This window comes from Ambystoma mexicanum, chromosome 12 (assembly GCF_040938575.1).
Source record: "Ambystoma mexicanum isolate Mex_15411 chromosome 12, UKY_AmexF1_1, whole genome shotgun sequence".
Classification (NCBI taxonomy): Eukaryota; Metazoa; Chordata; class Amphibia; order Caudata; family Ambystomatidae; genus Ambystoma; species Ambystoma mexicanum.
Window position 1 is genome coordinate 895,243,321 of NC_090936.1, and position 26,069 is coordinate 895,269,389.

Sequence of the window (26,069 nt, forward strand, 5' to 3'; positions counted from 1 at the left end):
AAGCATTTGTTTACTCCCTGTCCTACGTAGGATAACATTGGGAAACAGTCCCTTTGTTTCCCGGTATTCCATTCGACTGCCTTTTGGTCATCGCACATGGATAGTACCTCCTGAAAGAGGAGTACACAATTGACCTACCTAGTACAATTGTTGAATATCTTCTTTTAATCTATCACCAACACAAGTAACTTACCTGCTATAGATACATTCTGAGGAGAAGCATTGTGGCTCCTGTGAGTTTTGGACACATCCACATTGTTATTAGGGATTGGACTGCGGAAGTTAGGGGAAATCACTTGTGACTTGGTTCCATCTTTACTGCATTAAGTTACATACCTCTAGTGCCGATTTAAGTGAATGAATGCATTTTAGGAACCTATGGTGAATGTATATGTGATACATTACTCACCGTAATCGTATTTCCGATGCTTTTATTTGTTTAGGTACACTTTCTATGCATAGGCCGACATCTAGTAGAAGCTGCACAGTATTACAGTTTTTTTCGAAACTCGAAAGGTGTCGACAGCGCGTGCCTGTAATACCATCACTAGTGTGACATCTACAGTACCCATGGTGCTTCACACGTCGTGGTCCCCGATTGTTTCTGAGATGAGGTTGCGTGAAGTGTAGCGCGAGTACAGGTGTAGTAAAGCAGATTATGTACCAGATAAAGCCCAGAAAACATCTATGCATCTTCTACTCCAAGAGGAGGAGGAGGAGTGCATGTGAATCTAAGCAGATACAAGCATCAGAAATATGATTACAGTGAGTAATGTATTCCTTCTGAGGCTTGTGGAATCTGCTTCGATCACATGCTATGCATAGAGCAGTGTTTGGAGAAGGTGGTGGGTTGTGAGAAGGTACTGTGGCAAATAGATGTTTCACACCGCGTGTCCCACCTGGTAATCTGCTTTAGTGCGTCAATGCAGTAGTGCTGAGTAAAAGTGTGGATAGAGCTCTATGTAGCTGCTTTGCAAATGGCATCCAGCGGGACGTTTGCGATAAAAGCCAAGGTAGCTCCTGTACCCCTGGTGGAGTGAGCTGTTGGTGTGAAAGGCAGCGTTTTATTTGATAGAGAGTAGCAGCGCTGTATGCATCCGACTATCCATCTGGAGATGGCGTTTTTGGACATAAAGTATCCTTCCCTGTCTGGAGTTATGGAGACTAACAGTTGGTCTGTTTTCCTTAGCGGTCTGTTCTTGTTTACATAGTAAAGGACTGGCCTCCTTGCATCTAGTGTATGGAGTTTTTCTCAGCCAAGCTTGATGGGTTTTGAAGAAAGCTGATAGTTTGATAGCCTGATTGACATAGAACTTCAAAATGAACTTCGGTAAAAAACTAGGGTGCGTTCTTTATACCAATTTGTCTTTGTGGATAACAAAGAAAGGCTTTTGCACTGACAAAGCTTGCAGTTCACTGACTCTCCTTATGGAGGTGATAGCCACCAGAAAAACCGTCTTATATGTGATATATTTAAGGCTCGACCTATACATAGGCTCAAAGGTGGGGTCTTATGAGCTTTGCAAGTACTACATGTAGGTCCCACCCTGGCGGCGTGTTTGAAATAGGAGGGTGGAGGGAGGAGGGACTGCAGGGACTCCGACTACCTTGCCAAAAAGGTAGTGTCGAAAGGCATGCCCAGTACCTTCATTTGGACCTCCTGGTGGAAATTTGTGGCCTTCATCCAGCCTTGGCCACGAAGGCAGACACTGTTCCCCATCAGCCAGAACCCTGTGTCGGCAACGTCCAGCGCCACTGTGATGGCGTGATCCAACGTTACCTCTCCCTCCTGGAAGAGAACGATCACCGCCGTCGACTTGGAGGAACTCCAGAATCTGACCCATCTTGTACCACAGCTCCCTGTCATACCTGGCTAGGATTGCCAGAGTGTTGGCTGCTACAGTGTAAATCATTTTCCTCCCCATGGTGTCCAACTTCTTACCCTCGCTGTTCGGAGGGACTGAAGACGAGGACTGGTTAGATGACTGCTTCCTCACGGCAGCCGAAACCACAAAATCCGGCGATGGTTGCAACCTCAGGCACTTGGGTGCAGATTACAGTAACCGCTACTGCCCCTCCAGCCGATCCCGCTTGGCTGGAGCCGTGCAAGTATTCTTAAAGAGGGCTAGGCCCTCCTCCCACACCTTGTCCAGGCCGGGCACCGCCATGGTAGTCTTCCTTTTGGCCTTACGCCTCAGTACAGGAAACCATCCTTCCTGGTTTCTTCAGGCACAAGCTGGAACAATTCGGAGGCTCTGGCGATCATGCAATGAAAGGAATGCACCTCGTCCGGTGGAGACACCCTAGGCTGTGGGGACCCGCTGCCCACTCAGACAATTATCGTCAATGGCCGTATCCGTCCCTTTACCCATGTCTGGGTCTGCTGGGGGACATGGGGCCCGATGTGGTGGCTAAAATGGGGGCATCGGACAGCGCTACTTTTCTTTGTCTGCGGTTAGTCAGGCATGGGGTAACGTAGGAACAGGCCCTTCTGGCATCCTCTTCTGGATCTCCAGCACGAAGGTGTTGAGGGTTGATAGGATGTCCAGAGACATCCCTCAGCGGAACTGGCATGATCAGGACACTAGGCCCTGCAACGTCGTCACCCTAGTCGTCCTCTTCCATGTCCTTGTGGACTGTGTGTAGGGACTCCAGGTCCTCTTCATCCGTGGCCGAATCATGGCTTGGGCCACAGCCTGGGACTGATCTGGGTGCCTCCTTGCACGCACCCACCCACCCTTTTTTCCACCCTCAGGGTCTGGAACCAGGTTCTGAGGTGGTGTCCCCCTTCTCCAGCAGACCATATCAAAGTCACCACGGCAGCCTCGTGCCTCGGAGGGAGCGATACCTTTAGCGCTGTGGGGGGCTACCTTCTCAGGGTCAGCCGCTTTAGCTTTGAGAGCAGCCGCCACCAGCTCCATCGTCAACGAAGACTTATCCTGTGCAGCCTGGGCCTTCTGCTCCTCTGTCGGTGGCTTATCAGGCTTCTCCCGCAGCTTAGCCGAGCTGGACGACTTTCTCTTCGAGGAGGAGCTGGATTGCCGGCTGGAAATGGAGGTGGAAGGTGATGTTGATCTCGCCCTGTATGCCATGGGACCTGCTTCCGCAACGACCCCGGTAGACCCAGACTTGCGGTGCTTGGCCTTATCCTGGGACCCCACGGATTAGGTGCCCTCACAGGACTTTGAAGACCGCTTTTCTGACAGACCAGCCTTGGGTGAGGCATGCCCCTGCTCTGAACACGGGGCAGAGGCCTTGGCATTCAGCCACGCCGCCAGTCTACTGTGCCTGTTCTTTGTCGTTTTCTTGGAGAATCCAGAGCATACCTCGCAATCTCCTTCCTTGTGGTCCGGATGCAAGCAGTAGAGGCATTGCAGGTGCTTGTCCTCCACAAACACATTTTGAAGCCCGCACTTTGTGCAGGACTTGAAGAGGGACCTTCTTCCTTTTCTTCCATCATGGTCGGAGGGCACGGAATAGGCCCGAGGGCCTTCTGGAAACTTAGACGATCTCTGCCCTTGAGGGGCAGTGAACGTCACTGACAACAGACCCTTGCTGTCAGCAGATTGCGAGAAGAGCACACAGGCTCTTTTGTAACTAAAATAGAATCTTTTTCCGACGAAAAACACGAAAAAAGATAGGAGGTAGCTTGCAGAGCAAACTTGAGGATTCCAATACTGAAGCGTGCGATAAAAATCTGAAGATGGCTGCCAGAGCGGCGTAGGGAGATAGCAGTCATTGAATGAGGGTAGTATGACCCAGAGGACAGTGATTGGCTTAGAGGAGGGATACACTTTTAAAGTGAAACTGTTTCTTTTTGATAGGATATATATTTTATTTATAGTGTGCCCATACACAAGTGTTTCAGAGCGCAAAGTGTTTTTACCGAGGATTCCTGGCCTGATGACTGGGAATATTCATGAAAATGTGAATCCATGCAGCAAAATGTGCCTTTTCCCCATTGGCGGGGTTATAGCAATATGATGCAAGACTTGCCAGAGCTGGGGATACTCTGGGAGACCATTTTGTTTAAACACCTGGGGATTTATATAGTACATGCACCTGGGATATGCATATTCCAAATACAGTCACGGCATTGGAAGGGGTGCAGAGATCTGTGTCATTTTGGGGTAAACTACTGCTATCTCTAGTGGGTAGAGTTTTTGTGGTGAAGATGATAGTGCTACCATGTTTTCTTTATTTTTTTGTCAATGTGCATTACTTCATAACGGGGCAATTTGTTCGCCAATTGGATACCCAGATAAGCGTTCCTATGGGAGAAAAAGTGTCATAAAAATCACCCTGGATACTTCGAGTTTGTCATATAAAGATGGGGGGTTACAACTCCCACAGCTGGAACTTCATTATCTAGCGGCACAATTACAGTATGTGGCGTGTTGGCAATAAGATTAACCCATCAGAGACTAAGCTACTCAAAGACATGCTGCCTCCAGCAGTACCGAAGGAAGCTTTATGGGTAGCGGAATGCTGCGTAAATCATATGCCCCTGCTGATTAAACTAGGAAGACAGATTTCAGTGAGAACACAAAAAATACTGAAACCCCCACAACCCCTACATCCCACATGTGCTGTTGGCGGCAGACACATGCTTAGTTGGGAATGAGATGGCAGTAACGAGGAGCTGGTTCGGCTTGCCACAGGGGGGTATATATATATACACATAGATGGTTGGCCAGAGACCTGGAGGAGTTAAAGCAATCTGAGGGCTTGCACAGAGAACAGTTCCTACATTATCTGAGACTCTTGTCCTTGGCGAAAAAGAAATGGGGGTGCTGGCCAGAGGAGCCAGAATCTAATGGGCTATTAACGTTAATGTAGGACTTAGATGATGGCTGGTGTCGGGTGTCCAGACTATATAAATGTCTGTTGGGAACAACAAGAGTGTGGAATGGAGTGCAGCAAAGACCACTGCTTGGCAAAGGGCATTGAAATCAAGACTGGGACAACCAACAGACAACATGGAGGCACGGAAGACCCTTCTTCTAGCATTGTCTCATCCATCAGACGACAAACTCCAGTGAACAATGGTTTTCATGAACATCTTTTAATGGCTGTAAACCCCCTTTGTTATGCATATGATTGAGATCCTCCATGGCCGCCTGCCCCCCTTCCCCTGGACATCTGGGGCGACCAGCCAATTAAACTGTACTCATGATAAAAGCATGGCATGCAGGTGTGCTCTCCCCAGTGGCCCCCCTTTCATGGCTCCTTCCCCCACCCCATCCCATCCCATCCCATCGTTGATAGTGCTGGAAACCTTAGAATGCCTGAAAGTTAACTTTGTTATAGTCGAAGGGGATCATACGTTGATACTTTAATACTGTGTGTAACTGATCTTGGTCTTGCCAATTATTGAAGCATCGACTGTGTATATACTGCTATGCCACATGTATGACTACAATAAAAAAATGTTTTCAATAAAAAATAAAGTAAATATTGTCACACAAATCCTTGTATACACATTCACCAATAGAAGAATTACAATTGCATATACTTCAATTACCAGTTCAATACTCTTCAGATACAACCAACAGAAGAACAATGTCCCTCAATCTTACGCATTTCAACCCTACAATGGTTTTGGGCATTGTACCCAAATGTCACCAGTTGCAAAGCAGAACTACTTTGGGTAAGTTTATATAGAAAGAAGGCAGTAGGATGTGGTAGTGATTACTGAAAGTTCCCAAGTTAGATAATAGTTCAGATAAAGTTCAGATAAGTGCTGAACTCCATCCAAAACACTAGATAGGCCTAGGGCAGTATCCTTAACCCAGGTTCCACCAAAGACCAGGTCAGAGCGAGTTCAGGGTCAGGTGTTTATGCCCTACGGCAGATGGGGGGAGAAAGCAACAGCTAAGTAGACTCCTCTCTCCCCAAGGCTCCAAATTCTTCAGATAACTTAGTTCCAAGCTTCTTGTTCTAGTCATGTTCCTACCATGAGGGTTGTTGAGGCAGAAGAGATACTCTATTTCACATCAGTCCATTGTGGTGCACAGGAATCTGTTCTGGACAGCTACCAGTGGAAAACAAAAATGAAATGTTACGGGACGATTTCTGCGGGAGTGAGACACGAGACTCCTCAGGGACACGAAGACAAGATCCAATTAAGGTCACCGAGGTCAGGCAGCAATAGGTGATCATACAGCAGTGAACACAGGAGCAGCCCTAGCAAAGCGGACTGCTGAAAAAATGCAGGAGCAGGTGACTTGTGGAACAAGATGAATTCCAACCAATTTCCAAGGCTCTACTCGGAACCCTGACAGCTGCAGTGAGGTAGCCCAATAGAGAGCTTGTGAGTCCACCGGTTGGTCCAGGAGCACTTCCGAAGATTCGGCAGGCACGAATCCTTGAGCAGGGTTCGTGACTGGTTGCCATCACCGGTCTAGGGGTTAATGCACCAACAAAGGCCTTCTTGAGATCATGACAGAGGAGCAGGGATTCACCGGGACAACACTTGAGTAGATGCTGGTCAGCTGCAGGAGTTGTCTTTGGGTTGTCAGCAGGCTGCTCTTCTTCGCAGAGGTCTTGGTTCCAACGATGATCCGAGTTGCAAGAGCTCTCCTTTGACCCAAGGTACAGGCTGGGAGAAAGCCCAAACCCACCAATAGTAAGGCTCTGCACCAATCAAACAGCCAGTGGTTGTTAATTCTTGGACAACCACTTGATAGCACATCTGGCCAGCAACAGACTTCCTGGCACCAGAGCTTGTGACCACACAGTCCGACCCTCGAGGGGAGGGGACACACAGACACACACACACACACACCTTTTGCCAGGAAAGGGATTTTCATATTAGGCATTTCCTGACCTGGAACGCAGGAAGAAAGCCAAAGAAACAAGTGAAAAAACTCGACACGCGGCCATCTTCGGGTGCTGGGCACCTTCAATAGCCATTTGCAGTAAAGGCAAAAGTGCACAAGTAAAATAATATAAAAACAGTAAAATATATTACAGCTGCCACCAACTTGTCTTAGGCACAAATGGACAGTAACCAAAAAGCCATTATAGAAAAGATATAAGGATAAAAATGATCCTAACTACACAAACTACAAGAATTCATAAAGAGGGACAGTCTCTCAGTACTGGTGGTCGTAGGGACTGGTAAGTTTCCCCATGAGAATGAGCAAAACAAGCAAGGGAAGTAAAGCATAGTGCCTTACTTGACTCCAAAGTAAGGAAATGGGCCAAAACAAGCAAAAGAAAATGTGGGTTCCATAGAAATCTATGGAGGGAAAGGTGCACAAAGGAAATATTTTCTTATAGGCAGGGCAAGAAGACGTCAAGCTTTAGACAGGGCTTGGTCGGGGCAGGGGCCAGAATCCTTGTTCATTACGCACCCCCAGAGGTCTAGCCTACCATCTGCCTGAATCCCCAAACTCTAATCATACAGACCATAACAAAATAACACCCCTCCACCCTTCCACTGCCACCAGCAGACAACCTCATCAGGGTTTGCGTGGCTCTAGGCCTTCGGTATCGGAGTGATGCTGCAATCCTGCAGGGGAAATATTCGCAATAAAATGCAGAGCAGGAAAGATGGAGGTTGAGTGTGGATTCCTCAGAAACATGCAGCACATTGGTCTAATGAAGAGGACGGAGAGACACGAGGCTGCAGGATGGTGAAGAGCAGTAGTTACAGACAGGGATTTTGGGGCTGGGGATATGATGGGCTTTCCAATAAGCCTGCAATGTTCAGTTGGCAGTTTGACCCCCTTCCCCCTCTCTAGCTAAGGGTTTCATGTGGTTTTCCTTGTGCCACAGCTAAAAGACACCCACAGCATAAACAACGATGCTTGCTTTATCGAGTTTTTAAGGTCTTTCCTTTCAAGGGTAGGGTGGGGCTGTCAGGGATTAGCATATGTTATGTCATCCAGCATTTACACTGAGCCCGTGCACAAGATGCGAGCTGTTGCCCAAAGCATTGCAACATGCAGCTGGTCAACCACAGGACTACAAATCACACCAAGTTGGAAGTTCAGCATAATCATATTTGAATATATTTTGCGCTCTTACAGTTCACAGGTCGAGAATTATCTGTGCAACTGGATGCCATTTTCACAACCCTTGCATGATCTTAGTTACATTACACATTTTTAGATGTAGACATTCAAGAATATTTTTTCCACCAGAAGTGTTATTTTGGTAACTTAAGTACAGAAGACCTCGAACCACGATTACAAGCCAAAGAAACAACATAAAATGATCACTGGTAGGACAAAGGTAAGATTCTCCCATTACAAATCGCACATGATTCATGCTAGTGACGCTTCTCAAGTGAACTATAGACAAATTTAAAAGCAAACAAGTTACATTTGTTGCACCTGAAAGTACAGGTGCTGTATGCACGCAAGGGCTAACATGACGATATGGGACAATACCTGCTGCAAAAGGGAGTAACAGTTTTGGCTATAGCCTCGGTAGAGCGAGATAGTGTAAGAATCCTTGTGCAGTCATTATGGCAACCGGTAAACTCTCCAGTGCTCAACTGAAGTCAGCTGTTTTGGGAAGAAAATATGACCAACACCAATTTTCTGTAGATAGCTATTCAAAGTTTAAAGACAAGATCAACCTCACATTTGTCAGCTGCAAGCTACTACAGAGTAAAAATGGAAAGATTTCAATTTCATGGCCGTTCACCAGGAACAGCACAGGAACAGCGCATAGCATGAAAACAGATGCACAATTAGCTTTGAAAGTATTCCACAGATGAGTGTTGCGCTTGCCCTGCAAGCTTAGATTTATGTATGCATAAATACTAAATCATTGCCCTACCTTCTGAAAGGAGTCTTCATCTGTAACATCATATACTAAAATAGCTCCGTTCGAGTCTCTGTAGTAGATCGGGCCAAGTGCATGGAATCGTTCTTGACCTGCCGTGTCCTGCAAATAGCACAATGAAATTATGAAACCGATTCAAGTTACTTCAATTCAAACAGATTTTAAGGTTTGCATCTCAAAATGTAAAATATGACTGTTTAAACCATATCACTTATGGGCACCAAGAAAAGGATAAAACATTTTAAATAAATAAGAAAAACACATTCCATTTGCTTCTTATAACACACCATCATGAAGAGAAAAGCACTAACTCCAGTTTCTACAAAACCAAGAGCAGGAGAGAGGATTGGGGGCCAGTCGAAAAGTAGACACAGCAGAGTCCAACTAGAAGACCACAAAATAAATGTGGTTGATGGAATCACATAGAACCCTTATTGAGCTATGTTGCACGATGACAGGCTTGTGGTAAGTCTAGGTTTCAGGGGTTCAGACATAGGGCAGCTTTTGCTTTTTCATTTTGCTTATCAGCCTGGTGCAGAGGGCTACATCAAGTGTGAAACCCATGTTATTGTTAAAGTCAAAAAGTGAACAGTCTGGCAGTGCCTCACCTCGTGGTGCGGAGGGGGGGCTGCATTGGAGGAACAAGGTTTGGTACTAAAGGATCAGAGGACGCTCATAGCGGTAAGTCATAGATGGTAGAAGCTGAATACAGGATATCAGCTAGGTCCAAGTGAAGAGTATGATGGTCAAGAAGACACAGCCTCCTGCCTGCAAAAGTAGAACTTTGAGGAATACCGCACAGGAATGATAGCAAAGCAAGGACAAAGAATTCAACAAATTGTCAGCAACCCTGCTTACTTAATGTGCCCATTCCTACTGTGTTTTGCAGATGTGGGATGTTACTCCCAAAACCCTCACCCTGCAGATAAGGCATGGCTTGAAGTAATTTCCACATAAAAATATAGGCAAAAATCTCACTCACATATTGCCCTAAATATCTTTCCCGGAGTGGTCGTGTGTCTATAATTTCTGGCGCTGTTTCCAATCACTCGAAAGGTAGAAGCCGATTTTACCAAATTGTTGCAAGAGCGATTACATCAAAGAAAGATCGCGTATGGAGGATTGGGATTCCCGATCCGAGTCAAAAGTATCACTTTGCACAAATAAAAGGGAACGAAAAGCCCTTACAGTTCTTTAAAGTTAAAATTCTCCATCAAAGAGTGGTCGCATTTACTGTGAGAAACCAGACTGTGCTCCCCAACCCCTGGATCTTCTAGTCAGGTGGCCAAGGAAGGGACATTGTTTCTGGATGCCGACCATGGAGTTGGACAAGCGAGGGAGGATCAACTGAGTGGAGGGTTACACGGGATTGGGAGGGGAAACCGAGTGCGAAACATGGCATTCCCCCTTTTTCCATTCCACCTCAAAAACCTTTCTCTCAGCTTTCATGGGGCATTTCCAAACCCATTTACCGCTCTCCATTTCCAACAAATACTGGGACAAGGAAGAGGCAATAGGGTGTAGTGAAGTTTTTCCATCGGGATAATATGGGGAGTCTAAGGGAAACTTGCTGTAGAAAGAACTTAAGTTGTCCCATTGATAGAGTTGGGCATTTATTAATTATCACTCACACCCGACTCCACTTACTGTTTTTCCAACTATAAAAAGGTGTGGTTCTACACAGATGAAAGAGCAAGCTGGGGACATTGTTTGAAACAGAGAAGCCAAGGAGCAGAGAGCAGCAGAATCAAAGGCCCAGAGGAGAACAGCATGCCAAGATGCTGGGCCGGTGTTTGTGAAGGGCTGCAGGATGGCTAGGAAGCAGTTTCTCCAGAGAGCCGGAGCGAAGCACCCTGCAGGCTGCTATTGACTGTCGAAACATTGCTGGTTCCCTTGGGACCTGTGCCAGCACCAAGGGTGTCTAAGGACAGGTGTTGAGACCCTGATCTTGGCCCGCACAACTAGAAGGGACGGCTGATAATTGCGCTGCTGCCTCAGTGAGTCTTGTGAAAGAGTGGGAAACACTCAGGAGCATGTGACTGAAGCGGAGCGGGCGAAATGCATACATAAAGCAGCACAGGGCCAAAAAGAAGAAAGGAAACTAGTATAGCAATATAGATTGAAATAAGAGTGACAAGATCAAGAGAAAGTAAGAGAAAGCAAGAAAAGCAGAGCATGCAAGGGGAACCAAGTGAAAGAACTGTAATAAAGAGGGTGAGAGCAACCCGAAATTGGAGAGATGGGTGCAAGCGACCTGGCAGTGTGGAAAGTGTGCACGAGAAAGTTGGAGAAAGTGCCACGGGCCACAAAAAGGACAAAGAAGGTGCAGGTGTGCATGGAGGAAGTTAAAGAAGGTGTGTGGGCACAAGGAGAGGAAAGTGCAAGTGTGCAGGAGAAGGAAAGAAAGGTGCCAGAGGGCACGAGAAAGTCAACAAAACAGAGGGGAACAAGAAGGGGTGTAGAAAGCTCCTGAAGGTAAAAGGTTAAGAGCAGGAAATAAAAGAGTGGTTAAAGCTTGGAGTGGTTGCGCTTAGGAGGTTCAAAGAACCTGGCGTTTTCAAACGTCTCTGATGCTACCCCTTGAAAGAACTGTATATGAAAGAAAGGAACATTCTGACAAACTGACCTGGTGTTTTGAAACCCAAGCGGGGCCTGAGCTTGGGGAAGGGAAGCCTAAGAGGCCTATCAAAGTGGCATCTTGATTATTTGGTGTTGAAGGAATTGAAGCTCGGGGATGGGAACTCCAGGGCATGAAGAACATTGACATTGTCTGAACTATGAAGGTCCTAAGAACAGTCCCTTTTGATTGAGCTTATTCTTTTGAAGCTCACCAACCCACAGCGGATGGGAAGACCACCTGAAGCCAATCCTGGTTTCCTATTTTTGGTGAACCACCTCTTTTTGCTTTTGAAACACTTCCTAACACATTTTTGTCAAAGAGTGGGGGGCACGCATAGGTTTAGACACAGATATATTTTTATTTTGGACTTCCAGACTACGACAGTCCATAGAAACATCAGTTAAGGGAACCATCCCTTTAGTGTTAGGGCCAGTTGGGCATTACACCAACCCAGGAACTTTAGTAAATAAAGGTTTTGAAACTATTATCTTCGAGTCAGTTTCTCTCTTTATAACATGCCTGTCCAACAGTACCTATCTGTTTCCCTTGTGAAACCTGAATCTTGTAACATCCAGAACACATATATTTAATTAATTGTAGAAGTTGCTCAAGTAAACAGAAGAGCAAGCATTGCACAAGCCAGAAGGCAAATCCTTTCTAAAGTGAAATCAGCCTTATTAAGATCCAACCACTTATATTTTGAAGTTGTCAAAAGCTTCTTCTACTTCTTCAGTCACAGTATATTGTAAGGAAACCATGGTATCAACAGTAAGACGACAGATGCAAGTGATCACAGTTCAAGGGTGTTTATTGAACTTCAACTGATAAAGGTTTGAGAAACACCGAAAGATGGGAGCAAGCTACAACCATCAAATAATAATAAAGTCCTAGTGGTGTCTTGTCAAAATGAAAGGGTTTATACTAATAAACCTATTGCCAATTCTTATCTCTAAATAAAAAGTGTGGGAAACAATGTTATGCAAAAGGAAAGTGTTCAAGAAATGATATATGTCAAGATATTCAAGCCGTTGGCTTCCCTTCTGCACGTTTTCAGCACAGGATAAGGCGGCCTACTCTAGCTTAGCACAGTCTGTGGCTTCTATAGCACTAGGGTGCAGTTCAAAACGTTGAACATTATGTGCCAAAGTCTCTTTGCCTTTCAAAGTCTCTTCTTTCAGAGGGCCTGATGCAACAAACAAATAATCAAGTTTGTTTCCTTTCATTATTTCACATTTACACAACTTTTTTTTAAAACTGTTTTTATTAAATTTAAGTCACAGACCAAACAATACAACAAAATCCCCATTACACTGGACATAACATACCCCCCCCCCCCTTACCCACCCACCTCCCCCAACCAAGCCCCACATGTAAACCATAATCACGCGTCAGTATATCCATGTCACAGCAGAAGTTCCAACAATAAACAGAGAACCTACAGTGCACAGTTCTTATGAAGGCGATACCTCCTAGGTCAATACACACCAGAACAAGGAGAGCAATTCATGTCAATGGCCAGGCACCTTCAAAGCATCATCAGATTAGTTTCCGGAGCGCCTTGGGAAGATGGGACCCTCCCGCCGTGCTGCTCATCAGATATGTAGGTCCTGAAGGCTACCCAATAGTCCCTGGGTCTGCCAGTGGGCGGGAGTGACTGGTAGTACTGAGTCTCTCTACGTTCACACATCGACATGGAGTTCACCCAATGGTGTAGGGTAGGGGCCACAGCCGCCCCCCAGGCACGGGCCACCAATGACCTAGTGACCACGGAGGCCATGCTCACCACTGTTAGATCGCAGTTCCACCAATGCCAGCAACCAAGTTTCAGGAGTGAATGGGATCGGATCTTCTATCATCTTTTCCATAACGTCTACGATGGCCCTCCAGAAGGGTTGAATAAGAGGACAGAGCCAAGCCACGTGATAGAAGTCAGCCAAGGACTGTTGACATCTTTTACAGTTCGAAGACCTAAGTGGGACTATTTTGTGCAAAGACAAAGGAGAGTAATACAGCTGATATAGAAACTTATAATGAATCAGGCGAAATCTGCTAGTAATGGAGATTGATTTGGACTGACCCAGTATAACACCCCATTGTGTATCCGTCAGAGATTGTGTTAAATAGCCTTCCCATGTAGTCCTATATTGGGATGAAGAGGGGGACACCAGCAATCTTGCCATACCGTACAAAGATGAGACTGCCCCTCTAGAGGAGGCCGGGCATGTGACATACTCCAAAATTGGGGAACAACCGGCACTAAGGGAAATTCCGGCCATTTCGACCTTAGCACCTCACGAAGACGGAAGTACAACAATATAGTGAGCCGAGACCAGTCACCCCTGGACTTAAGTTCTTCCCATGTTATGAATTTACCCTGTGGAGCAACATCCCCCAACGTGAAAATACGCAAGGACTGGAAGTGCTGAATAAATATGTGCTCGAATGTGAGGGAGACCCCACAAACCCTATATATGGCCAGCAGTGGAGAATTCCACGGACCCAAACCCGCCCATTTCACCAGTTGATCCCAGGCCCTCAACGTGATCTCCAGTGGTTGGACCTCCGACCTTTACATGACGCTCCCGGACAGCCCAAACAGAGCCCCGTAAGTCATTGGTCTGTGCGATGCCCTCTCGAGATGGGAATGGGGACCACCAAATCGAGTATTGGATCTGCGCGATAAGGTAGTAAAAAAAAAAGAGATTAGGGATCTCTAGCCCTCCCTGAGCGTATGTATCGCACAACGTGGATAAAGATATGCAAGGGCGTTTCCCTGCCCAGATCAGTTTGGACATCAGGGCGCTTACGCATTTCCAGAAAGATGTAGGGGGCCATATTTGTAGTTATTGAAGACGTACAGTCATTTCGGAAAGATAACCATTTTAGACAACGAGATGCGGGCTGCCTGAGACAGGGGAAGTCTTATCCAAACATCTACCTTATGTTCCAAGTGTTGCAGGGCCGTGATGTAGTTGTCCTCGAATAGGCTAGCAGGGGAAGCGGGCACCCTTATGCCTAAGTAGCTGATTCCCTGCCGACACCAAGCAAAAGAAACATCGACATCCTGTGCAGAGACCCCAGGAGTGATTGGAAGAACTTCGGATTTAGACCAGTTTATTTGGAGGCCAGAAATGGCCCCAAACGTGGATATCTCCTCCATCACCGGTGGTAAATTAGACCGAGGGTATTTTACGTATAACAGCATGTCATCCGCATAGAGGGAGACAATAGATACATGAGAACGGATTGTCACACCATGGTGAGAGTGGAACTCCCTCGGGGCACAGGGCACCGGCTCGATAGCCAGGGCGAACAGGAGGGGGGAGAAGGGACAGCCCTGTCTAGTTCCCCGATTAGGGTAAATAGGTGGGGACTGAATCCCATTTGTGTATACCAAGGCGCGTGGGGCTGAGTACAGAAGCTTGGTCCAATGGCGATACGCATTACCCACGCCCGTACGCCGGAGGACTTCAAACAGAAAAGGCCACTCCACTGAATCAAACGCCTTCTCTGCGTCCAAAGCCACCGCAGCGATAGGGACGTCAGGGTTCACATTGTGAATTAATGTAAATAGCCTGTGCAGATTATTTTGTGTCGATCAGCCTGGTATAAATCCCGCCTGGTCTGGGAATTTCAGAGCGGGCTTATGAGGGAGGAGCCGGTCCGCAAGCAGCTTCGCTAAGATTTTATGGTCTGTGTTTACCAAAGACAAGGGGCGATAAGAAGAGCATTTCCTAGAGTCCTTGTTGGGCTTAAGCAGCACAGTGATCAAGGCCGTCCTAGTGGATTCCGGCAGCACCCCGAGGTGGCTGCCACCTCGAACATGTTACATAAATGTGGGATGAGTAAATCAGGGAAAGCCTTATAAAACTCAGCCGTTATCCCCTCCGTACCGGGGGCCTTGCCATTCGGGAGCGACCGTATTACTCCACGAAGTTCCTCCACCGTGGGGGGAACATAAGAAGCCCCCCGACCTCAGAGTCAAGCCAGCCCAGGGCCACCCTATCAAGATATTGGGCAATGACATCGTGACCGGCCCCAGGCGGTATAGATCTCTTCATAGAACTGATGAAATATCCCGTTTATCCCCACCACGTCTCTGACAGCTTCCCCTGTGGGGGATTCCACTTCCAACATAGGTTCCAGACGATTCTCCTGCCTTATGGCCCAGGCAAGGGTCCTACTCGGACGATCACCCTCCCCATATCTCGCCACCAACACCGGGTCACCCAGGAACCACTCCTCGCTGTCTGTTAGTGAGCGAATTTCACATTTCTTCGCCGCCAAGTCAGCCTGAAGCGTGGGGGAGTCCCACACCCCCAGGAAACGCTCCATATTTTTAATATCCTCCTCCACACAGATGATCGCCCGGCGAATGCTTTTCAGGACCCCCCCCTTCCTGAGATATACACCAACCCCGCAAGTAGACCATAAAGGTCTCCCATAAAACACCAGGACTAGAGACTGAGCCCTCATTCAACTGAACAAATTCTGTAATGGTCCGGTTCAGATCTTCCCGAAACGCCCCATCTTCCAGAGCACGAGCTTTGAACCTCCAACTGAGTCGTTTAGGTGGGGAAGAGGGAGCCCCTAAGCCTCACCAGTACCGGGGAGTGGTCTGACAAAGTGCGAGGGAGTATCACCGTACTTTCTGCCACCAGCGATAGCTCCGAGGACAGAAATATATAGTCAATTCTAGAGGAACTCCTGTGCACACGTGAATGGAATATGTATTCATGGGCGTTTGGATGATGCCAACGCCAAATATCAACTAGAGAGTAGTCTGAAGCTATGGAATGCCACGTTTGGGCTGCCTGAGTAAGTGGTCTAGGGGCTGATGTTGATTTGTCCAGTGTGGCCGAGAGGGCTAGGTTAAAATCTCCCACCCAAACCACTTCCTACCCCGGAAATGTCCGGAGGTGTTCCGAGCATGACAGGAAAAACTCGAGAGAATCATAATTAGGGCCATACATACTTACAAATAACAGGCCAGGGCGCGATCTCACCAGCCACCAGAATAAATCGACCCTCACCATCCGAAACCGGTTTGTGCAGTTTGAATTCCAAGGTACAGTGAATGTATATTGCCACCCCCCGGGAATGAGACGAGTAGGAGGAGCCATATCTATGTACACCCCACCCAGACAGGGCAGGGGCATTGCGATCTTTGCCTACGTGAGTCTCCTGTATACATAAGACATTCACATGATGATTCCGAACAAAGTTAGAGATGAGACGTGTCTTTTTAGCATTGGTGAAACCCCGAATATTCCATGCAAGTAGAACTATCTCAGAATTAACCGCGGTGTGAAGACCCAATGAAGTGGTCACTGTAGCTGCAAATCAAAAGCAATTGGAAAAACCTGTGACAAGAGGAAAAACCCCTATAAGGGACTGCAGACATTTTGACAAAACCTGACGCAAGGAAAGGCATAGGTGACAAAAGCGGGCCACTCAGCGCTTCAGTCCACAAGTCAAAACCATAAAGTCTCTGGGGCAAAGAAATGATCCGCCAATCCACCACTACAGGGCTCGAGGTGCACGGGTCGCCAACTGATCAGGCACAGGGCCCCACGCACAATGCCCCTCCAGCTCAGTGCCAACAGCCATAGGGAAGATAAGAAAAAAAAAAAGGGGGGTGAGGGGGGACAGACCCACAGATACTTCATTAGGACTACCCAGGCTCAGCAATCCCTGTCCGTACACCCCCACCCCAAACAGAAGTGCACCCCAAGCCTCCACCTGACTCACTCAAAGGAATTCCCTAATCGACCAGTATAGTAATTAGTTCAAAAATTATGTTCTGGCTTTGGCAGATGACAAAATCATGAACTTCTGTGAGCAAAATGTATCAAAAATATGTACATAGCAAAAAGTAAGACAGGAATGGTAATTATTTGATAATTAATATCAAATTTATATTCATATATGTAAAATCTTCAAAATAATCAATCATATCATCCAAAATACATCAAAACAATTCAAGTCACAAATCAAAATACATCAACTTGATTGTCAACTGAGCTTTGGGTTACAATAATCACAATTTTGTTTTGTAGCGTATCACTATAGGCTAAGATTATCCAACAGGCTCCTCTTAGATCAATAATGCTGATGCGTTTCGGATACATATGAATACATTTTCAGGGCCTGGGAGCACATGGTTTCACAAGATTTCATGGTGTAACATTTATATTCTCGTGTTCACCTAAAGGGTAATAAGTAAACTAGTTAGGTCCAATCTTTCCCAAGAATCTCAATTCAAAGGCGTTCTATGGTCTAAAGAATACTGATCTTGAATCACTAAGAATAGGGGCCAAAGGACGCAAGTGAATCCTGCCTGTTAAGCAAGAGATGTGCGTCACTATGCATGGTTGGAAAACTCATTCAGAAAAAGGTGTTATTAAAAGAGAAGCTAAGGGACTCACCCGGCTTGAATGAAATTATCAGATGCCGGGTAACGTGAATGCAGTTCAGCCACTTCAACGCTGCGTTTTCTAGTAAGGAGTGAGAAAGCAAAGGTGTAAATGTCTAAGTACTAAGAATAGGAGCCAGGTACATCTGGTAGTCCTATGCAGTCCTTGGTGTAATCCGAGTGCAGAGTAACAAGAAAGGTTTAAATCCATCTCCTACGTGGGCGCGGAATAGAGCATGCGTATGGTATTAGATTCCAAGATTATAATGGGTTAAGAAGGTTCAGTCATAATCGTTTATGGTTCCTCTGTGTACTGAGATACCGGGTATCTAGTCACTAACAAACCGTACATCCAAGAGTGGATGCATGGTGTCCCTATGCCGCATGGGACTAAGCACGACAGGCCCTGAAGATTAACTACAGGAGTTTGTCAGTATAATAAACAAATTGCACCCGAAGAATAAATTTAGCACCCAAGCCAGCAAATCCATGATTCATTTCTTGGAGGTGGAGATGTACATCAAAGGCCATAATTTGGCAACCAGGATTTTTACAAAACCAACGGACCGGAACAGTCTTCCGTTAGCTACCAATTTCCACCCACGACGTACGATTGATAGGGTACCCCCGAGCCAATTTCTCAGGTACAGAAGAAACATCTCTGAGATGGACGAATACAAGCGTCAATCCGCTTCCCTCCAGAAGAAATTCCATGAGAGAGGCTATAGCCCTACCCTCATCTCAAACATTGCCGAAAAAGTTGAAGCGATTGACAGAGAAACCCTTTTGGTACCTAAACCCCAAAAGGAGAGCGAATCCCCTGTTTATGCGACAACCCATTCTACCCAAAGTCACACAATTAAAAAAGATCAAACAGAAAAATTGGCCAATGCTCCAAATGGATCCTTAATTACAGCCACTTTTTCAACAACCGCCTACTTTTGCGTATAGAAACAAAGCATTACGCAACAACCTAGTAAGAGCGGAGGTCCGATCACCCAAAAATGAAAAATCCAACACAAGGGTACACAACCGTGCTACAACGGTCACTGTAGCAACATAATACTGGGGGATACCATCACACACCCTCACTCAGGGAAACCTATTTGGCTGAAGCACTCCTGCACCTGTGACTCATCGAATGTAGTGTATGCATTTAAGTGCCCATGCGGTTATTACTACAGGGGCATGACAATGAGGAAAGCTAAGAAGGGGTGGACTGAGCATCAAAATATCTGCACAAAAAATTCGAAATCCCTTGTAGCTATGCATTTTTTAGAGGCAAGACATTCAGTCGCACAATTGAAATGTGTTATCTTGGAACAGATCGAACTAGGCAGCAGAGCGGGAGATGTCCACAATGTTAAGACTGATTTTCTATACTCTGGCCTGGTGGACAGATCTATAGAAGGCCAACCTATATTGTGACAGGGACAACTTTGGGACACTGTAACCAATCCAGTTTAAGGTAGCAGTGACAGGCGGTCTAGGCTAAGTTCTTCAGAGGGGTGAGAGTGTAAAGAGTCCACAATGAGGTCACACAATGGGAGTCACAAATTACACTTAGACAGGATGTATAAAAATACAGTTATTTAATTATGGCCAAACACACTATAAGAAAAATGAATACAAACAGGTAGACCTATCAACCAATACCATTAAACTAAAATACATATATACAGTCACATGTTCAAGTGCATAATACAAATCAAATTACTCCTGTAAGGGAATGGATAGGTGAGTATCACACAAAAAGGTCCACACAGAGGGTCCCCCAACTAATATTGTCCAACCCCAAGTTGCCTGGGGCCTTGTGCCCTATTGTTCAGGATACAAAGACACAGCACTCAGGAGGCTGGAGAAAATGTAGGTAGGGTCTCTGGGGTCCAGTGATAGATTCTTAGAGCCAGGGTTCAAGATAGACAAGTGTCCAAAATTACCCACCCCAACAGTTAAAAGTCTTGCCAGGGCAAGTATTGGCAAAGCCAATAGGTTTAGGATAAAAGGATATAATAAGTCCATTGACTTACAATGGGAGTGTAGGGGTATGTTAAAAGCTCAGTAACTTACACCCCTCACTCCAAATCTTCCCAATACTTTCCAGAACAAAGGAAGGGTGTCCTGGCTTGCTCTTCCCGCCGAATTCCGCAGTCTTCGATTTTCACAGGTTGCAGGTTCCGAGTGATTCTCCGGTTAGGATCTTTTGCTGGTGCAAGGACCTTGATGAAGAAATGCAGAAACTAACGATGCAGCACCCTTCTCGGGACTGGAGTCGGGTCAGAAAAGCAGGTTTTGGGCCATGCACGCCGCGCATAGCGATGCAGCAGGACTCAGTAGCCGCGGTCGGACTTTCCGGTCTTTCTCGGGTCCAATTGGTGCTAGGACGCCGAAATTACGCAGAGGGTGTCGGTGCAGTGGCAGATGAGGGTGTGCCAAGTTTCAGGCGGAAACTCGGAACGGCAACTAAGATAACCCGGTGCCCAAAAACTAAGCTGGTCAGCCACAGGACGATGCCCGGTCACTTCCAAAGGCGTTTTTGTGCTGGGGACAGAGTAGGCTTCGAGAATGGATGGTCCCGCCAGGTCTACTGGAGATCACGAGACAGACAGGGCTCCACCAGGACTACAGCAGAAGTTGGTTGCCAGGCCTCCTTCAGACATGTTACAGGTTTCTTTGCGGGTCTTCTCAGCTGGACGGATTCTTGGCTCCTTCAGGTTCTTCCAGGATCTAAGAAATGCATGCAGGGGCCCTCTTATCCTAAAAAACTCCCGCTAGCCAAAGGCAGAACTAGCCCACACACACACCAAAGTGGTCCAATCAGGACTACTGGCGGTAACAATCATGCATACCACTCAGACACACAGAAACCAGGATGTGTATTTGGGTCAGACTAACCCAGCCCACATCCTGCCTGCAAAAACACAAAGCCCTCCAGTAGCCCACCAAAAGCTCCTGCTTTCCCGGGCACTGGAAGTCCTTATAAGGATCTTTCTGGCCTCTGAGGCCAGGAGGAAGGCTAAACAACAAGATGCAAAATGAATGGACGAAAAGCCTCGTGGCACGGCCATGTTTGACCAGTAGCCACAGTAATTAGCCAAACGTGGTTAAGCTAAAACGAAATTCCCCAAAAAGTGGGAAAAAGTCCCAGCTGCCACCAGCCCATCTTTTAAGCACCTCTAGAGTAACCAAAAAATCCTTTGAAAGTTAGTCTAGGGCAAAACAAAAATGAAACCCATTTCACTGCAGTGTAAGCGGCTGTGTGCAATGATAAAAAGTTAACACATGTGATAGGAAACACTGTTTCCCAGCATTGATAGCCTTAAGGACATATCCGTTTCCCCATAACATGTGAGCAAAGGCCAGTATAGTGAAGCTTAAGGCTTCACTGCACTGCAAAAAGTACAGGTTAGATTGAAAAATAAAAGCACCAAGTTTGGGTGTTACATACAGATGGAAGGAAAGGTGCAGTAAAGAGAATCTTTCCTAACACACAAGAAATTACTACAAAGTGAAATCCTATGGATCGATCTTCTTGACTCCTTTAGCCCGAGGTGCATGAATTGTGATTTTGACCTCATGTGCTTTGGGTAATTCTTGTGTCTCTTACAGAGTGTCATGATGATCTGACACACCGGACTGAGTAGGATTGCACCTAAGAGAAATAGTTGAGCATAATAATGTACTTATGTTGAAGGAACCCAGTGATTGAGATGAACAAGTTACTCTCTTACCTGATAACGTTCTTTCGATAGGATGGTCCGACGACGTATTCCATATCTATGACAGTAATCACCACAGCTGTGCCGCTTCGGAAAATGTTCGGCGTCTGCGTCCTGCGTCGATGACGTCGATACGCCGCCCTAGAGGACCTCCACGACGGCCGACGTCACTGGATGTTCCAAGTAGGACGCACGACGCCAGTGGCCTCAGTTGTAGTTTTTTCCCCAGAACGTGTGCCACCAGTCTTCTGCCAGTCTGACACACAAAGCCTTGCAGAAACGTAAGCTGCAATCGCATAAGAAATTCTGCAGCGGGGAAGGTAGGGAGGGAGCGATATGGAATACGTCGTCGGACCATCCCATCGAAAGAACGTTACCAGGTAAGAGTAACTTGTTCTTCGAGGGAATTGGGTCCTCCGACATATTCCATCTCTATGACAGCCTCCCAAAGCAGTACCAATGCAAGGAGGTGGGAAAAGAATTTAGAAAACAGAAATTTAGCATGCCCAATCAAATTGCGGAGTAAAGGACCGCCTTGCCAAAGGCCAGATCCTGCCCCCGGATGGAATCGAGGGAATAGTGACATAGTATGTACCGTAGCCCAGATGGCTGCATCACAGATGTTGCGAATAGGAACACCCCTCTGCAGGGCAGTAGAGGCAGCCATACCCCTGGTAGAATGGGCCCGTAAACCGACCGGTGGGTCCTTACCCGCCAAGCGGTAACACTCAGAGATAGCCAAAATAATCCAGCGAGACAAAGTCTGTTTCGTCACAGCCTGTCCCAAACGCTTTCCAGCGTAACCAAAAAAGAGCTGATTGTCCACTTTGACCCGGGACATGCGTGCAATATAAAAGCTTAACGCTCTCCTAGGATAAAGCCTATGGAGCCTCTCCTCTTCCTTACCAGGATGTGGAGGAGGATAAAATGTCGGAAGAACAACCTTCTGGCCTAAATGAAATTCCGACACCACCTTCGGAAGAAAAGGAGGACGAACTTCAAGGACAACCCTGTCCCTATGAAACACAGTGAAGGGTGGCTTAACTGAAAGTGCCTGTAACTCACTCTCTGCGAGCGGAAGTGACCGCAACTAAAAATACTGTTTTCAGAGTTAACAGTCTCAAAGGGCATGAATGCAAAGGCTCAAACGGAGCACCCATCAGAAACTTGAGAACAAGGTTCAAATCCCAACCGGGCACCTGGAAAGGTGACGGAGGGAACACATTAGTGAGCCCTTTCAGAAACTGAGAAATTGAAGGAATTTTAAAATAAGAACACTCCTCAGACGAGCGCTTAAATATGGACAGCGCCTCCAGGTAAGCTTTAATGGTACCCACTTGAAGGCCCCTGTGGGCCACAGAAAGCAAAAAAGACAGCACCATAGGAATTTCACATGCAAAAGGATCCACATTCTTAACCCTGCACCAGTCGCAGAAATTCCTCCACGGCAGCGGTACAGGGACTTTGTTGCAGGGCTTCTGGCCGAAAGCAACACCTCCATCACGTCTTCCGGGAGGTCCCAATCCTTATACTTCAACCTTTCAGAAACCAAGCGTGAAGGTTGAGGGACCTGACCTCTGGATGAAGATCCTGACCCCACCCCCTCCCGTGAGAGCAGATCGTCTCGATAGGGCCGACGACGTGGAGGGCAGATGGACAAGTCGAGAATGTCCGGGTACCACGTCCTCCGGGCCCACGCCGGAGCAATGAGGATCATCCGGGAACCGAACCTCCGTAACCTCCGCAGTACTTCTGGGATGACGGGGACTGGAGGAAACGCGTACAGCAGTGGGAATGACCACTCCACCACGAACACGTCTCCTAAGGCTCCGTTTGGAGGAAATTCCCGCGAGCAGAACCTCTCGCACTTTCGGTTGACACTGGAGGCGAAGAGATCCACTTGAGGGGTCCCCCAAAGGGCGAAGATCTCTAGGAGAATCTCCTGAGCCAACTCCCACTCGTGAGAGATCACGCGCTGCCTGCTCAGAGCGTCTGCCGTCTCGTTTTCGTCTCCTGCCAGATGAACTGCCGAGATCGAAACTTCCTGCTGGATTGCCCAGAACCAGAGCTGCATCGCCTCCCTGCACAGAGGAAGTGACCCTGCCCCCCCTTTTTGTTGAGGTAGTGCATGGCCACCGTGTTGTCCGTCAGGATCAGGACATTCTTTCCTCGCACAGTCGGCAGTAAAGCCTTAAGGGCTAGCCTGACGGCCCTCAGCTCCAACAGATTGATATGGAGTCTGGACTCCAGAGACCAACGACCGCTGACTGTCAACTCGTTGGAATGAGCTCCCCATCCCGTGAGGGATGCGTTCGACACGATCGTCCCCTCCGGCCAGGGCAGCCAAAATGGAGCCCCCCCTCATCAGATTGCCTTCGTTAGCCCACCACAGAAGTTCCCGGGCAACCGAAGACGGCACTTGAACAGGGTCCGACATCCTGCCGGAGGACTGAGACCATTGGAGCTTGAGTGCCCACTGCAAAGATCTCATCCGCAACCTGGCCTCTGGCACCAGAAGAATGCAGGATGCCATGAGGCTGAGCAGTCTCAAGAACTCGAACGCTGGGAGAGTCTGGGCAAGTTGAAACTTGTGCACCATCTGCTGAATGTGATGAGCCCTCACCTGGGGAGGAAAACACTGCCCCAGGGACGTGTCGAGCACTGCTCCGATGTACTGGAGCCTCTGAGTTGGTGTCAAATGGGACTTCTTTAAGTTGAGGGAGAAGCCCAGCTTGTGGAGGGAGTGGCAGGTGACTGAAGATGATCCAGGACTTGCTCGGGAGAGCGCGCCCTGATCAACCAATCGTCCAGGTAGGGGTAGACATGAATCCCCCCTTTCCTGAGGTGCGCTGCCACCACTACCATAAGCTTGGTGAAGACCCTCGGGCGGAGGTCAATCCGAACGGCAGGAACCGAAACTGAAAGTGCGAGTCTCCAACCGCAAACCTCAGGTACTTCTTGTGCTTCGGGTGGATCGGCACATGAAAATAGGCGTCCTTGAGGTCGAGAGACACCAACCAGTCCTGAAGTTGAAGGGCCTGGAGGACTTGAGAAAGAGTAACCATCTTGAACTTGTCCTTCCTGAGGAGTTTGTTCAAACCGCGCAAGTCCATGATGGGTCACAATCCCCCCGACTTTCTTGGAAATGAAAAAAATAAGGGGAATACCATCCCTTGTTCCTCTCTGCTACAGGCACCAGTTCTATGGCGCCTTTCTCCAGCAGGGATTGAATTTCCTGCGCACGGAGTGGATCCAGACTCTTCAAAGAGAGATTCCCTGGTGGATGGTCTTGAGGCCTCTGCCGGAAAGGAAGACAGTAGCCGTGGGTTATGATCTCCAGAACCCACACATCTGAAGTAATGGCGCGCCACTCTGCAAGATGCTGCGCCAGCCTTCCCCCAACCGGCGAACCATGGGACATGGCCTCATGACTGAGCTGAAGCGGCTGCAGCGGTGCCTGAGGGCAAAGAGGCAACAGCTCGAGCGGCCTTGACACCTCGAGTACCTTGTTTTCCACCTCTGGCACTCTTACGGTGGCCCCTTTGACTGGCAGCTCCTCTCGCTTTACTAAAGGATGAGTAATAACGAAAGGAACCTCCCCTCCATTGCTGTCCCCTAGGACGAAAAGGCAGAGGTTGTCGAACTCCAGCGCCCAACGATTTCGCTGCAGCTTTGGAGGTCTGCAACCTCTCAAGGCTCTCGTCAGCCTTGCTGCCAAAAAGATGTTCCCCGTCAAAGGGCATGTTGAGGAGCCGGGCCGGCACATCGGGAGCAAACCCTGACTTCCGCAACCACGCAAACCTGCTTATCACGGTGCTCGCGACTATGGACCGGCTGACGCAATCTGCCATGTCCAAACCCGACTGAACGGCCTCACACATAGCATCCTTGCCATCCTGAACCATGGCAAGGAAACCATCCTGTTCATCCCCTTCGGAAATATGTTCAGCCGCCAAGGAAACAGTTCCACAGAGTGTGCGTGAAACAAGACAAGGCACAAATGGAGTTGGCCGCCTGAAGTGCCATACCCCCTGCAGAAAACACTTTCTTCGCCCAGCTGTCAAAACGCTTGTCGTCCCCATCAGGAGGGATGGTAGGGTACAACGCCTGCTTTGCCGGGGCCGTAGCCGCCTGCATCACCAAACTCCCCGGGCAGGGTGCTTGGACAAGTAGCAGGGGTCAATACTGGCTGGGTGGTATTTTCACGACAAAGACTTGCTCACTGCCGGGAGACTCTCCGGAGCAGACCAAGCCGCTGCCACCCTTCTTTGCCGAGCCATATGGGATGGCAGTACCAGGTCAGTTGGTGGACCAAAGTCGAGGGTATCCTTAAGGTCATCCTGAACAAACTCCCCTGGGGGAGCAGACCATCCTAAGTACTCGGTGACCCGTGACATAAGTCGCCGGTACGAAGAATCGGCATGAGTGCCAGGCTCAGGCCTACAAAACTCCACCTCCGCAGAGGTGTCCAGCCCACTAGCATCATGCAGGGAATGCCTCAGGTCCTCAAACTGGC

The 26,069-nt window shown here is 47.7% G+C and overlaps 1 protein-coding gene across 1 annotated transcript in view; it reads right to left on the reverse strand.

The window, feature by feature from the left end:
- The window catches only part of RAB21 (RAB21, member RAS oncogene family), a 368,664-nt gene that overhangs the window by 185,903 nt on the left and 156,692 nt on the right, over positions 1–26,069 (reverse strand). Inside the window, exon 3 of the mRNA XM_069629386.1 lies at positions 8,794–8,901. Within this exon, the coding sequence (XP_069485487.1) occupies positions 8,794–8,901 (108 nt within the window). The remainder of the gene's footprint in view (positions 1–8,793; positions 8,902–26,069) is intronic.